Raw genomic sequence first — 16,868 nt, 5'->3', positions numbered from 1 at the left:
TTTTTCATGCAAAACATGAAGAACCAATGGATTTATAACCATTTGACACTTATTTAACATAATTTCAACAAAAAAGGGGATCGGAAATTGAAAATGCTCACCGGATCGAACATGTGGGATATATTGGCACTACATGTGCGTTTTGTATCACATGGATGGGATACAAGATATATTGTGGGATATATCAGCCGATATCGTCAATATTTAAAACATTGTTCCTGACATGTGTTGTCTATGCATATGATGTGGTAGATGCATGTCTGTATTCATTGTCACACTGGCCACACCCGCATGTAAGGTTGGTTGTATCCCTTCTTTGTTTCCGCTGCATGCATGGAGCAACAAAGATGTGTAGTAAAAACGAAAACTTTAGTTTCAGTTTTGGAAAATAGGGTGTCAAGAATAGAATGGGCTGCCTATAGGTTGTCCCTCTTGGATGCCCCATGGGGAACTGTGGGGTAACCAAGAAGATATGCATGTAAGCAAAGAAAAGTGTAATAAAAAACATGTGAGAAAAGAAGGAAAGCAAAGAAAAGTCTGAGAAAAAAACATGTGAGAAAGGAATGAAAAGATTGTCACGAAAAGGGTGTTTTCGGAGACCAATGCACAAGATTAGCCAAGCTTGAGGCATGGTGAACCCTTAAGAGAATATTAAGATGACCCCCCCAAAAAAAAAGCTCCAAGAATGCCACTCTATGTAACATTATGAAAGGAGACATTTGCAGCCAATTTTCTCTTTAGTCGTCTTTTTTTTTTTTTTTTAATTTTATATATATATATATATATATATATATATATTTCCCCTTGAGTAGTGGCTTTCATAAATGGAAGACATTCCACCTCTGATATGGTTGGTGTTTCGGCATTTTATAATTTCGAGTTTTCTCATGATAGTGGCTATTATCTTTATGCTCAATGTTTCTGACATTCCAAATGTAACTTTTTGTAGCTTACTTATCTTTGGCCAGGGTTTAGCAGGCAACCTGACCATGAATCCATGTCAACCAGTCAACTGCATGCCAATTGCTCTGCCCGGCGTCGAAATTTGGTTGCCTGTTTTCGTCTTTTAGATGTTCATGCAACTGCATTCTGCGAGCTGGACCGCCTCGCAGATTTGCTGGGTCTCACCTCGTCCATGTTCTTGTAAAGTCAACAAATCTGGCAGTGGATGTAATCATCAGTCGAAGGGTCACTCAGGAAGGGTATTTATTGGAATTAAGTTCTACCGTAGGAGATGGAAATGTAGAGCTTGTGTGCTTCCCTCTGGCAGTGGCAGTCATGATCTGAATTTCAAATTTATCGATCCAGCCAAGAAGAGCTTGAAAGCACAGAAACTGTTTGTTGTTGAAAGGCCGTCCAATGAATCTGATTCTGGAGAGCAGGTTTGGGAGTCTACTCGGATGGTATCAAACTTCACCAATTTCCAAGAAGATCCGATGGTTAATAAGTTGCGGACTCAGCTCGGGGTGATCCACCCCATTCCAACGCCTCCTATTGATCGGAGTATTGTGGGCCTGTTTGTGTTCTTTTTCTTTGTTGGAGTCATTTCTGATAAAATTTGGACGTTGAGGAAGAAAAGCAAGTCCGGCCATGATACTCAACCTGGTACCTGGCCTCAGGTGCCCACTAGTTTTTCTTTGTTTCTTGAGAAGGATCTGCAAAGGAAAGAGTCAGTAGAATGGGTGAACATGGTGATTGGGAAACTATGGAAGGTGTATAGAGTTGGGATTGAGAATTGGATTGTTGGGTTGCTTCAGCCTGTCATAGACAACCTAAAGAAACCTGATTATGTGGAGAGGGTCGAAATAAAGCAGTTCTCTCTTGGAGAAGAGCCCCTCTCGGTTAGGAATGTCGAGCGCAGAACTTCTCGTCGTGCTAATGATTTGCAGTGAGTTTGGAATAGTCAATTGAGATTGCATTCATAGAATTTTCAGTGGTAAATTCGATTTGTTTTTTAAAACCTATGCTACCTGCATTGATTTAATCTGTGCTTTTGTTGCTTTATTTAATGCAAAAAGGATTTTCTATTAAGTAGAAACCAGACGCTAGAGTGCATTGCGCATTGGGAGCGAAAACTTGTAACATACAATTTATGACTGTGAAATTAAATTTTATTTTGTAGATCCAGCTAGTTAGTCAATAATCACTTAAATGAATCTAATTCCAATAATTAATTACTTCCTAATGGTCGTATGCATTTCCAACCCCCCCTCCAAAAAAAAAAAAAAAAAAAGAAGAAGAAGAAGAAGAAGAAAAGAAAAAAAAGTACAAGGATTCAAAACCAAGTGAAGATAATTGCCAGGAAAAATGCTTGTGGCACCAACCTTGAGAATTGCTTCTCCCTTTCTTGATAGCCATTAGCAAGTAGCAAACTGGTGAAATCAGCCACACCCTGCTTAGTATCCAAATTGGTAGTGTACCACTTGTGCGGTGTAGCCTAGGAATCAAATCTTACCATGGGTACTCAGTGAGGCAGTGGCAGGCATTGAAATCTTCAAAAAAAAAAAAAAAAAAAAACTCTAGGCATTGACATGGACAGACTGGGCTGCTTATGGTGTTGTCACAAGCTTGGAAGCACAAGTTTTAACCTCAAAGAAAATATCAAGCCTAGCCATCAAAAGAAATGGTTGAAGATGAGCACCTTTTGCCTTCCTGGCTCTGACAAGCAGACCTGGATACTGATGGTGTTGTTCAAGCTTGGAAACACATTTAAACCTCAAAGAGAATATCAAGTCTAGCCATAAAAAAACGGTTGAAATTGAAAAGTTCACTGTTTGCTTTGCTGGCTGTAACAACTTCCCCAGGCATTGACATAGGTAAATCAACAGACTCACTGAAAGCAGGTCTGGTCTTTTAAAATGATGGTGAAAACACTAGTGAATTAAAATTTTGCTGTAGTATGTGATTGAGCTAGCTGCCACAGACATGAAATTTGTTGGACGACCAGTTTAAAGATTGCTATGATAGTATAGACATGTATTAGAGAGCAATAGAATCACGTTGTTGCAAACTGATTATACCCATATGATGTAATCTTTTACCAATTACCTTATGATAGGTACTGTATTACATGTCCATCATTGGACTTGGATGTTTGGTGATCTATAGAAACACGAAATCCATATTTTAGCTGATTCTTTGTTTTCTTTGACGCTATCTAGGTACCAAATAGGCCTCCGTTATACTGGTGGTGCTCGCATGCTGCTGTCCCTCTCACTAAAACTCGGAATAATACCTATTGTCGTACCTTTTGGTGTTCGAGATTTTGATATTGATGGGGAGCTATGGGTCAAATTACGATTAATACCATCAGAGCCTTGGGTAGGGGCAGTTTCATGGGCTTTTGTTTCCCTACCAAAGGTTAAATTCATGCTCTCACCATTCCGTCTTTTTAATCTCATGGGTATGTCTTAGTTGCATACTACCTTGTAATTATGATACTTTTAATATTAATAATTCTTCTTATGATTCATGAAGTGGATAAAGTCATCATCATCATCATGAAAGCCTTATCACTGTTCCGAAAAAATAAATAATAATCATGTAAGCCTTATCACAACTAATTTGGGTCAGCTACACAAATCTTGTTCTGCCATTCCACTCTATCGTGATTCATGAAATAAATAAAACGATTGGAAAATACTGTGCTGCTATTGCTATTCATTGAGTAATTCTTGCATGAAGTCAGACATTTGAAGATATCCTTGTTTTGATGTTCATTTTTAAAAAAAAATTTATTTATGGTATCTCGTGTAAGCGACTAAAATTAACTTCAGAGCCCTTTCGTTAGATGTTGGGGGACATCAATGCAGGTATCGAGATTCAGGATCGTACATTCAAAACAATCTTATGATGGCTACTCATCTTTTATTCTATCAAAGCTTTAAAATTTCTGCACACTTTAGAAACTTCAGACTTCAGAGACTTTCAAATAAGTCACCCAATTGATGTAAATATGTTGTCTGATTGTGATGTCGTGCCTTGTGCTGGGCTGTATGTCCGCTCCTCTATGACTCTCTGCTTGCTTGCCCTTTGGAGTGTGTGTATTAGTTCGATTGGGGGTTTGTACTGGTGGGACTGTGTTGGCATGCGAGGTTTATCAATTTGAGCCTTTGCTATGGCCGTTCCAGAGCCTGGATAAAAGGGGAGGTTTAATGTTCACTGGGCAGCCAATCAGACAACTTAAGCCAATCTTCCATGTAAATGCTGACGTCAAATTGCTGGGAGAATGGCTAAGATGATGATTTAAATTCCAGCAGCTGCACTTGTATAACATATTTATCTAATTTTTTGAGCAATTAGCTGTCTTTTGTTTTCCTCTGCCATGGTCGAGGGATCCAAAACCTTATTTTTTGGTGCTGTTGCTGTAATGGTCCTAGGTCACTCTATGTTTTGCTGTACCTGTCTTTTTTTTATTATCAACATTTGGAGGTTATTATATTTTGTTCTCCTGGACTGTTTTTTCATCTTTTGGAGGTCTCATTTCATTAGTTGAAGTGTGTCAAATGGCTTTGTAGATACTCTGCTGTGTTCCAAACCTGACGCATTTAATCTAGGATTACTTCGTTAATCTTTTTGCCTTTCTGATGCATTTAATATAAGATTAGTTCATGAAAGTTTGTGCCTTTGTGGTATCCAGCCCATGCAATTATCAGACATTAGCTACCCCACAGACCCACTCAAAAAGAAGAAGAAGAGGAGGAGAAAAAAGAAAAACAAGAAAGGAAACACAATTTGCAGAAAATTTTCCTTTGAGAGATAACGGCCTCTTTATTAGAAAAACTCGCAAGAAGCAAGCAAAGAATACCTTTCAAAAAAAGAGAGAAAAAATCAAAAAAATCAAAAAAAAAAAAAACAGAAAAACTAGGGGAGAGGCCTCAAAGGCCTAAACAAAATGAGCCCAACCTTCTAAGGAAGCTTTAACTTTTGCAATTTGCAGTTATTCACCTACCATTTCCTGGAAGTGAATCTCAGCATATTTGCTCCTCTTTCCACATGTGGTGGCCATAACTGCTCAATACTTGTTCGTTGGAAAACAACTGAATAGCTTATATTGGTTTTTTACAATATTCACTCTTGCATCTATGCTGCACGTGATCAAATTTGAACACTTAAAAAGTGCATCTACTTTTCGAACAGTAGATGATGATGATGATGATGATGATCTCTTTTCAAACAGTGCCACATTGTATCCTAAGCCAACTTGGATTGCTGATACATGTTATTTCTTTTTTGCATGTAATGGTTCATGCTACAACAGCAATTCCTGTTCTTTCAATGTAAGTTCACTTTTCTCAGTGCACCTCTCTCTCTCTCTCTCTCTCTCTCTCTCTCTCTCTCTCTCTCTCTCTCTCTCTCTCTCTCTCTCTCTCTCTCTCTCTCTCTATTCTATTGGCATTCTATAGCAATCCATGGAACACGGAATTTTATTTGTCAGAGAAAATGTAGGAAGGACATGCCATTTTGTAAAAAATCATGGTTAACACATTTCGGAGACACATTAACATGGTATGGAAAAAAGTAACTTATTATTTTTTATGAGCAGTAAATTTTTTATTCAAAGATTAAAAAAAAAACAAACACTAGGGACAGGCAGCAATAGAGCCCGAAACAGAAAACAACTTAATTCTTAATGATTTGAATGATCTCTAATACATTTATATTATTCTAGACCTATTCCATATTTTGTTCTTATCAATATCTTTTATTCTTTCTACATATGGATGTGTGGAAAAGTTTGGTCTGTCGGAGTGTCTATGGTGGAAGGAACTATTATTTTGGGAAATTTGTTGTCCCATTTGGGATCACTCAAAAGTTGTATTAAACTACAATTCCATCCAACGATCCAAATTACATTTAAACATAAATCAAACTAAACAATATACAATATACAACAATGGAGGGAGGGAGATGGCCAGGTGAGAAAAAATGGTAAAAAGGTACATCATAATTTATATGTAAAAAGTGCCCAAAAAAACAAGTAATAACAATAATGAACCCAAGAATTGATTATTTATATATAAAACTGTACCCCAGAAATAGGGTTATACTGATGCAATTTCTTTCTTTTGTTGGATTGACATGTTACTCTCATTGTAATTTTTTTCCTTTAGCATTGTCCTCTATTCCTTCTCTTTCTTTCTAAATTTTTAGTCGTTCCATAGAAAAAAAATTCATCATAGTCTTGTCATACTTATTTAGGTTTGGCTTTCTCATTATTGCTTGACAAAATGTTTGGTGATAACCCTTCCTTCTCATGATTAAAATTTGATAGCGCATTGAAGTTATTTATATCATTATATGTAATGTTTGTGCATGTCCTTGTGCGTGCCCATGTCTTTAAAAAAAGACAATAACAGATAAATGCACAAATTAATTTTTTATATGAGCCAGATCTAGGATTGCAAACACGCAGACTGTCTTCAACATGTTGATGCAGCATAATTTAAAAAAAAGCAAGTGATGGAGGAGAAGAACAAGGGAAGAAAACACAATAACCATTAGGGAATAAGGAAGCTTTCATTTTAAGGATTTACACCCAATGGAAGGGCCATTACATTGGTGCAAAACTCAAATACAAAAGAGATTTTATTTTACTTTTATTTTTTCTAAACAAATCAAAATTCTGTCCCCAAATTTTCCTTCTTAACGGTTCTTATATAAACATTTAAACCATTTTCCTTTTCTTTTTACAAATGGAAAATTTATACCCCATTACTTGCAAGAATCCATGCCCATTCAGTTGTTGCCTTGGGACCACATGAAATCATGTCAAAACCCCACAACATTCAACAAAAATGACCTTAGAAATGTACAAAGTCAGTGATTAGCAACCTTTATAAATACACTATTAGACTCCAAGTTGCCACCCTTACCTAAGCATCCTTTTTATCCATCTTAAGAAATATTATTTATTCATAACAACTTCCTTTGTGTGGACTGCTTTGACCTTCCCTTGTCTCATCCACTAACCATGCAGTCATGCACATGTCCCACTGACATGGCCCCACCAAATCTTGCAAGTATTTTACTTCATAGGTCCCATTATCAGGTGCTACAACATACAAACACAAAAGAAGTGTGGTGTCCTTGTTGCATAGCTTTTGATAATTCATTCTTTATCTAGTTCAATCTCAAGGGTTTGTTAGCTTCCTTTTCAGGTTTTTGACAAAACTACTTACTGAGGATCTGCCTCGGCTATTTGTTCTTCCAAAGAAGATTGTCCTTGATTTTCAGAAGGTGAAAGCAGTTGGTCCTGTTCCAGATGATTTTAGAACTGGTGCAATTCAAGAAGGGAATGAAGATTTTGTTGGAGAACTATCAGTGACTCTTGTAGATGCTCGGAAGCTTGCTTATGTTTTCTATGGTATCCATTTTTCCTCAAATATTAAAGTTTTTTTTTTTTTTCAATATGCTCGAAAGCTTGCTTATTATTCTATGGTTAGGATTTTTCTCCATCTATTGAAGTTCTGTTTCAATGCGATATTCTTCATGTGTTGAAGTTCTGTTTCAATGCAATATTTTATTGGGTTCTTTTCACTGTTTTTTCTATTAAAAAAACTCCACATGGTAGCAATTGCACCACCTGATCTTAGCCTGGGTAAAGGAGGTTTGATGTCAGGCGGGCAGTGCGTCGTCAAACTTTTGCCAAGCTGCTGGGCAAACAGAATTCATAAAGCTGATCACAAATAGCTGGGCCAAGGGTATGATGATGATGATATCATTTTTTTTTTCTATCATGCTTTAATGGTCTACATAGGCTAGAATATAGTGTTTGCCATTTTTTTCTGCTTAAGTTTTAAGTGATTCAATTTCAAACACTCGGGGAGCCATGCAAGATCTGAACTGGTTATCAGGTTCTCTACCTTGGATTTCCAATACCCCGAAAGTCACAATTAGAGAATCATCGTTCATAACCATTCCATTGGATGGTCTTTTGGGAAAATAATATGCTGTTCATAAGAAAGTCAGCCAAAGTTCCTATGAGTGACTGTTCTTTTCATAAAGGAACTGTCCACTTCAAGGTTGCGATTTTTTTATCACTGTGCACTACAGATATGGCCCATCAAAGATAGATAGTGAGAGGGAGGAATATTTTCAGGGAAGAGTCCACTGCCTTCCGTACACTCCTTCAAACTCGATTTACCACTGCCTTACATAGTGTAAAAGTCATTTTCTTTGCCTAAGGTTTTATTGCTCATATCAGGGTGCATCTGGCATCTAGTGGTCTTTTTATATGTTCTTAGGACCTGACTTTGGATAAACTATATGAGTTCGATTGTTCCACCTAATCATATCTTACAAACACTACTTTTTGTGGGAATTGTCAGGGAAGACAGATCCATATGTCGTTCTACGACTGGGTGATCAAGTATATCGGAGTAAAAAGAACAGTCAGACCTCCATCACTGGACCACCTGGAGAGCCAATCTGGAATCAGGTGATGCCTCTTCCTTCAAGCCCATTTTGCTTGTTTCGATCTATGGACTTCATTGGTTCATCCTCTGTACGCAACCATTCGATGTGCCAGCATGCTTCCACTGAATGTACTCCCTATCTGAAGCAAAATTCTCTACGAATAACAATATCTGTTTGCCTGGGGCAGGATTTTCTTTTGCTTGTTGCAAATCCAAAGAAACAGAGGTTGTCCATCCAAGTGAGGGACTCATTTGGTCTCACAGATTTCACCATTGGCACAGCAGAGGTAAATTATCCAAACCATACTCAGGTTGATCTTTGGGAAATGGGACACTGAAAATGTAACTGTTTTGAAGCATGGTATTCTAAAGCAGTGTTGGATATATTCAAAAATAAAAGAATGAAAAGATTATCTTCTATTAGGGCCCGTTTGGATTGTGGGAAAAGAAAAGAAAAGGAAAGAAAAGAAAATGGATGACTTTTCCCATGATGAGAAATTTTATCATGTTTGGATAGCAAAGGAAACGTTGGATTTTAAAATGCAATCATTACCCAAACACCATAGTCAAATTTTCATGCATAAAATACAAGGTGACTTTTGTGAGAGCTTTATTTGGATTTTCACTTGTTATCCAAAGAAAACCTCCAACATTGAATCCGTGCTCATGGAGAATCTTGAAAAATCATCATGGGATAATTATTATATTTTTTTTCTCACCATCCAAACGGGTTCTTAAAAAAAGAAACAAAATGTTATCTTCTATTCTCATTGATATCTTGTAATGTAAAAGCCAGGTGTGCATGGCATTAACATCCTTAATTCAACGTAATGTAGAAGAAATCATCACAAGGATGCTCTCAACTAGATAGATATTAATATCTAAATTTAACGCAATAAGAAATTCAACGGATCTTTTGTTTGAAAGTACTTTAGGAGCAACATTTAAAGGAAGAAAAGTTTAGTGACTTGGTCTTGAGCTTGATAATTTCCTTCAAGGCTCTAAAAGGGCAATTGGAAGGCCCAACAGGATGTGGATGGTGTAAGTAAGAAAGGATTTGATGACCTATGTTTTAATTGAAGGTATGACCCTTGATAGATTGGAATGGTAGAACAAGATTCATGTAGCTAACCCCAATTAATTACGATAAGGCTTAGACAATGACGATTTAGATTTATAGTATGACATTGTACAGTTTATAAATAATTGTGTATTAACAATCACACTCTACCAGAAGTAGTGTTTTAAATAACGAATAGTGTGTAGCGTAGCATTCACTCCTCTGAAGTGTGAGGCGCAAGCTATATAATGTGCAATGTTTTAAGTATCGACAATATCGGCTGATATATCCCACGATATATCTTGTATCCCACATGTGCGATACGAAACACACAAGTAGTGGGATATATCCTACATGTTTGATCAGATGAGCACTTGCGATTTCTGATCTTTTTTTTTTTCTTTTGTAAATCATGATAAATCAGTGTCAAATTGTTACAAATCCATGGATTTGGGAGCTTTGATTTCGAGATTTGAAGGAGATGAGCTGATTTGTGGAAAATTAAAAAAAAATAAAATCAAAATTTCCCAATTTCTCATGAATCGGTTGCAATCTTTGTGTCCAAACATAAAATCAAACATATATGTAACCTGATCTAGTGATTCTTCTTTTGCTTTTGAATACATCGCTTGTGTTTCCACATGTCTTCTTACATTTATAAATTATATAAGTAGATTCTGAATATACTTGCATCAATTCAGTTAGACAACGTATAAATTAGGACCCCATACAAAGAAAACCTATTATGGGCACTTGCTTTTTGTAATGTTTTGATTTACAAGTGTCTATTAATGTCTTTTTTAACAATCATTGAAGTTTTATTGAAAAATTCGACCAATTTCCCAATGTTTCCCCATGTCAATAAAGATACATTATGCGATACATTACGCGATACAATCGATATATCCCATGCGATAACCAATGTGTATCTATATCCCAAGGGTGTGATACGTTACGTGATACCGATATCTCGAATACTGATAGTGTGTAGTGTAAGCTACATGCCACTTCTAGATTTTTAATTAAGGCTGTGTTGGTTGTGCCAAATTTCATGATATTTTGCACTAAATTAGGCCGACTAATAAATAATAATGAAATAGGGCAAAGATTAATTATAAAGATAAAGAATGAGCAACAAAACTGGTTTGATATTGTTTTTTTATTTTATTTTATTTTATTTTTTATTTTTATACTATATATAATTATAAGATAATGAAAAATTTCACTAATATACAAAGTACAAGGGGCAGCCCAACACCCTAACAAATTACAATAGAAAATTATTTTTCATATAGAAATCTTTGATCAACGATAGAACAAGATCCATTTTGCATCATATCTAATTGATTCCTTGGTTCGGACTGAAGAAGCAATGTCACTTGATCATTATCAAACTGACTGCAATAGTTTTCTATCTATGAGGATTCCACCAGAGCATCTTTTACTTCTAATAGGCCATGAACTAGATCAAAATCATTCTCACAAGCAAAGAGGCCCATTTGATAACCAAATCCCTCTCCTTGAGAGCCACCCATTCAGAAGAGTGGCTCGTATTTTGAAAGCACCTCCCATTTCTTTATTTCTAAACAGCCCAAAGGCCTGTTAGTAAGCACAGTTGCCAAATTCCTTTCATCTCCTTCTCGACCTCCATTTCGTACCAAGCCATAAGTAACCAATAGAGCTCAACGAAGCCTAGTAGACATTGAACTTGGATAAGACACTATTCCACAACTTATTAGCAAATGGGCAATGAAGGAAAAATGATCAACCGACTCAAGATTGGCCATGCACACCAAGCAAACGTTTGGAAGCACCATCCCCAATTTCTGAAGATTATCCGTTATTAGTGCCCTTTCCCTTCCAACCAGCCAAGCGAAGGCCGCAAACTTAGTGGGAGCATCGTATGACCAAATGCACTAGTATTTTTGAATTCCCCACCCATCCCTTGTTTATGAAGCATCTTGTATAAAGAGTGCACAGAGAAGCACCTAGATTTACCCCTTCGCCATATCATCCTATTCTTTTCTCCACTAATTGGGTGACATAAATTAATATGATTTAGCAACGAGGCCAATTCCACCACCTCGTCATCATAAAGGAATAAACAACAACCATACCATAGAGTCGCCACACATCGAAAAACATCTCGCTATCAAAGCATTTCAATCCATATACATATGAGCAATTCTTCGAAATAATGATTGCAAAGTTTCCTCCCCAACCTACACATCTCTCCACAACCAAATATTCTCCCCATCTCCAAGCACAAGCCTACCCTTTCGCTAAAGCATGGTTTTATGAAAACAATCCCTTTCCAAATTGATGAAGCCCTATAGATAGAGGAATTGTTAGTGAACCATCCACCTATGCTATAACCATATTTGCTAGAGACTCTATCCTCCAAAAAGCATCTTCCTCAGTCCCAAATCTCCAAAGCCACTTACCCAATGATGTGCTATCCATCACACCCAAATCTCTTATACCAGCTCCCCCTTCAATGAAAGCTTTACACACCTCCCCCCAGTTTAGCAAGTGAAACTTATTTGTTCCTTCTGCCCCTTATCACAAAAGGTCTTGCCTCAACTTTTCAAGTTTCACCAAAACCGACTTCGGGCATCGAAATCAAGACATAAGTATGCAGAAAAAATTGATAAAGCTGCACTAATGAGAGTGATACGGCCCCCGAGAGATGGATACTGGCACGTCCACCTCGCAAGCTTCCTTTCCACCCTTTCCACTACTACATCCTCCAAGTGTTGTGTGGGTTTGCCAATACAGGGGCAAACCAAGGTACATGGCAGGGAACTCCCCCACATCATAACTGAATAATGAAGCTAGCCCCAAAAGCTCCTCCTTAGGCAAGTGGACAGCCACTATTCCGCACTTAGCAATATTGACCTTCAACAGGTTCAGAACGCCGGATAACCATCCTCCACGTTTCCACCACACCCGCATTTGCGTCATAGAAAAGAAGTGTACATCAGGGAATTGAAGGTGGGCAATTGGGGAACTCATCCTTGTGATAGAAAAGCCACAAAATAGCCAATGTCCTGCGCGTGTTCCAACATGTTACCTAAGGGGCCGTTTGGATGGGAGTAAATGGAGGTAAATGGGGGGAATTAGGAGTAAATGGAAGTAAATGATAATTGAAGTGTGTTTGGATGGGAGTAACTGCGTGGAAATGAAATGAAATGAGAGTAAATGGGCTTGCATATGAAATCATCTCTACAAGAGAGGATTTGGAAGTAAATGGGGTGAAATGCCTTTTTGAGGTCCTTGGATAGTCAGTACACGAGTAAAAAAAAGTGCCGGTATGTACATGTCCACCATACATGTGGTACACTAATGGTACTCCAAAACAATCTAATTATTGGCTACGTCACACCAATAAAATGATCCAAACCGTCCAAAGGTTGACCATCTAAATGGACGGTTAAAAAACGTTGTCAAGTTGCTTCTTTGTGATCCTTATGGTTGTGGCCCACCTGAGGCTCAAAATTTCCTCTTTTCTGGCTAAAGTATATATTTAAATGGGATTATTATAATCATTCTAATAAATATCACATATGTGCACTGATTTGAGATATTAAAGCTGATTTGGGATATCATCTACATTCTTGTGAATGTATTGAAAAATTCCAATGCATTCCAATTCCTCCCATTTACTCTCATCCAAACAAAATATTTGGATTTCAAATACATTTTATTTACTCCCATCCAAACACAATTGAGTAGCCATTTACTACCAATTCATTTACCTCTAGTTCCATTTTCCATTTACCTCCATTTACAACCTCCCAATCGAGCCCTAAAGCTTCAACTACCACCACAAAGATGAGGGGATCTCCTCGCCTTATCACTTGTGATATTTGGAAGAACCCTTTCAGCAGCCCATTTACCAAAATTGAAAACCTGACAGAAATAACACATTCCTTCACCCACACCCTCCACTTTGCTCCACATTCGATCCTCTCGAGCATGTAGTCCAAAAAACCCCACTCCACGTGATCGTAAGCTTTTTCAATATCTAACTTGCATAATCCTCTACCCACATGAGGTCCTCTACCAAAAACGACATAACCCAATCCACACGGAGTGAGGTAAGGAAATAAGCCCATATTTTGTAAGCGAAAGAACAATGTAAGAATAGATGATCGATAGACTCCGCGTTCTCCTCGCACATCAAGCACATATTGGGTAAGATAAATGCTCTCCTCTGGAGGTTATTGATGGTAAGAATTCTCTTTTCCCATAGAAGCCAAACATGCACTGCCACCCTTGGAAGAGCCCCATAGAACCAAGAATGGAAAGGATGGGCAGGAGATGAACCTGATCGATCCTCACCCAAGCACATAACCATAGACCAAATAGAGAACTTGCCTGAAGGATGACTCCAAAACATGGCATCCAGGAGGGATGGAGAAGGGGTAAAATGCAAAAGATGAGCCAATAGAGCAGCAAAATCCCCAAATTCAACATCTGTCATATGCCTCCTAGAAGGGGGATTCACTGGCCTCGGCTCTTTATCCTTGCCCAAGGCATCCGTAGCTTTTTTGACCTCATCTTCGGAGAACAACTTCTTAAGCGATTCACTTCCACCCTCAACAAAGTATTGAACTGCAAGTTATTCATAGTAGGCCTCTTTTAACCTTCATCGATGAGCAGCTCCTTGTAGAACCAAACTATCACATTGCAAACCTTATCTTTTTCTTCCAGTCTTTCTCCCTCCTTTTCAATACTAGTCAACTTGTTGCACCTAGCCCGACCATTAGTTGTATTGTGGAAAAATCTTGTATTTTTATTACCCTCTTTTAACCAAGTAGCCAACGATCTTTGCTTCCATTTGATCTCTTCATTCTTTAGGCAATTCACATAATCTTGACTGAGCTTTCCACAAATATAGTTATCCTCCGGTAGATTCATATGCTCTACCTTGAAATCGAGCTCATGAATCTGATTTAGAATTTCCTCGGTTTCAATGTCCTCCCACCTAAGACTTCCTTTTCCCATTCAAGAATTTTCCCTTTCAAGAATGTTTCTTTTCAAGAATGTCAATTTCTAGGTTAACTTAAAACCCGTAAACTCTTCCACCATCATTGTTCCCTGACAAGACTAGAGAACCCCTCCACCTCAAGCCATGAAAGTTCGAACCTATAAGGTTTCAGGTTTTTATTTTTCTCCTGTTTCTCAAACAAAATTGGGCAATGGTCTGATACTAGTCTAGGTAACCCACATTGTGACATAAGTGGAAAATTTTCCACCCAACTAGGCAAAACCATAAACCCATCAATTCTAGTCGTGATGGGTTAATCTTGATCGTTAAACATCATCTCGTGCGCCTCCACCCATCTTGAGAATGAAGACATAACTCCTAGTAATTTTCTCCCCTGGAGACATTCCAAAGGGGAATATGGTGACATTAAAATCATCCCTAACGCACCATAGGCAGTTGCTTTGCCCCTAGCTGAATTGAGCTTGTCCCCAAAAGCATCCCTCTCGGCTACCACGTTCGGCCCATAAACCGTTATAAATAACTAGTGGAAGCCATCAGACAGCCCAAATAACAAAACGATCTAGGAGAACCTCACACCCCACCATGAAACCTTGGACCAAATGCTAGAACCCCAAGCAATAATGATACCCCTGGCTAGAGGTGTACATGAACCGAGTTAGCTCGGTTAGCTTGCTTGACTCGACTCGAGAAAGCTCGATTCGACTTGGTTCGAAGCTGAGTTCGAGCTGATTTTTTGAACTTGAAAAAATTTCGAACCGAGTTCGAGCTTGCCCGAGCTCAACTCGACTCGGATCAAACCCCAACTCGAATAGAACTCGGATCGAACTAGTTCGGTGACTCGGTTACTTTGATATTGATGTTGCTCACCAAGTGTTTGATGAAATGACTCAACAAAGTGTCGGCTAGTGGTAAGGAAGGTATGTATGTGAAACAAATACCATTTTTCCTTGATTTTAATGTTGCTTATAAGGTGTTTGATGAAATAATTGTAAACAACAGCTGCTGTTTCACCTACAGTGAGAAATTGAAAGTGCACTGCATGTGTATGTGAAAATGCCACAGAGGCTCGATTTTGGCTCGAACTGGCCCGAGTTGCTGACTGAACCGAGCCGAGCTGGCTAGTCAGGCTCGAGGACCGAGCCGAGACGAGTTCGAGCTGGGGTCAGCTAGTGGCCGAGCTGAGTCGAGCTGAGGCCAGCTCAACTCGGTGTACACCCCTAACCCTGGCAACCCCATTTGAACCAACTACCACCTAATCCTTACAAAGAACCCTAAACAGATTCCAACAACCAGTTGTTGAAATCTTGAACCTTAGTATCCTGAAAAATAATTACTTGCACCTTCACTCTTCTACAAACATCTTGGATTTGAGCCTCTTATCTTTGGAACCTAGACCCCTCATATTCCAGCACAAGATCCTCATTTGGGCAAAGATGTTACCCTGTGTCCCACTCTCTTGCCCCTAGATAGAGCCCTGACCTCATAAGTAACTAAAGTATTAAGACGTACTAATTCTTTGGTGATCCGTAGAGATCATTGTCCTTTCCTTGGGGACATGGACTATTGCCTCTTTCTCCCATGGGATTCCACAAGCTGAAATAGGTCGTAGTAATCCTCGTCTCTGTCTCCGAGCATGACTTCAATCTGTTTGCCACATGCAACAAAGCTTCCATGACCCATCTCTTTCCTTTCGCTATCTCCACATGGCACATAATTCTGTTATCGGCTTCATCGGAGTTAAGATTGCTTTGTTTATTAGAATTCAACCCCCCTTCTCCTACTATTGTCATCTACAAAGGGATAAGTCGAGCACTTTCCTTTGACCCGCACAAACCCACCAAGGCCTCGGCTTCTTCCCAACGAACTCACTAACCGTGGTTTCTAAATAACCCACATCTTGACTAGCCGCTATATTGTCCATATCACCTCGTTTCGCCACTGCCATAACATGAAGGGCTTCACGGACAAGTAGGTCATCACTTCTCGAGTCCTCCTGGAGACAATAGAGAATTATCTCAGGAAAAAGCAATCGTCGCTCGACTTGGGCAAGTTCCTCGCTCGACTTGGCCCCAATCGTCTCATGGAAAAGCAAGAAATCCCTTGAGAAACGATTTAATGACCCTCGCACGTGCTTCGGTTGTAAGTAGTCATCACACGTGTTGCCACTGGGGATATATACAAATGTGCAACAACCTCCCCATGTGTAGCATTGGCTGATGTGAACACCTCGAGCCCTGAAGAAGCCGACGCCTTGTTGCACATGTCGGGAGGAGATGCTAATTTCTTGCCCAAACCTGACACCACTGGAGATGAAAAAGACATTCTCTCTCTAGCCTTCGCTTCAGACCTTTAATGCACCATGAAAAATTCGAGCCAC

The 16,868-nt window shown here is 38.7% G+C and overlaps 1 protein-coding gene across 11 annotated transcripts in view; it reads left to right on the top strand.

The window, feature by feature from the left end:
* The window catches only part of LOC131242960 (synaptotagmin-2-like), a 47,575-nt gene that overhangs the window by 18,243 nt on the left and 12,464 nt on the right, over positions 1-16,868 (top strand). For 9 of the 11 annotated variants that reach the window (XM_058241964.1, XM_058241972.1, XM_058241967.1 and 6 more), the window contains 6 exons: positions 969-1,888; positions 3,162-3,403; positions 5,261-5,279; positions 7,161-7,366; positions 8,331-8,440; positions 8,606-8,704. In XM_058241964.1, coding sequence (XP_058097947.1) covers positions 1,071-1,888; positions 3,162-3,403; positions 5,261-5,279; positions 7,161-7,366; positions 8,331-8,440; positions 8,606-8,704 — 1,494 coding nt within the window. In that variant the 5' untranslated portion in view covers positions 969-1,070. Of the gene's footprint in view, positions 1-949; positions 1,889-3,161; positions 3,404-5,260; positions 5,280-7,160; positions 7,367-8,330; positions 8,441-8,605; positions 8,705-16,868 lie in introns of all 11 variants that reach the window. The other 2 variants (XM_058241965.1, XM_058241962.1) reach the window with 1 other exon arrangement.

The sequence above is a fragment of the Magnolia sinica genome, chromosome 4, assembly GCF_029962835.1.
Source record: "Magnolia sinica isolate HGM2019 chromosome 4, MsV1, whole genome shotgun sequence".
NCBI lineage: Eukaryota > Viridiplantae > Streptophyta > Magnoliopsida > Magnoliales > Magnoliaceae > Magnolia > Magnolia sinica.
This window is presented reverse-complemented; position numbering and strand designations above follow the sequence as displayed.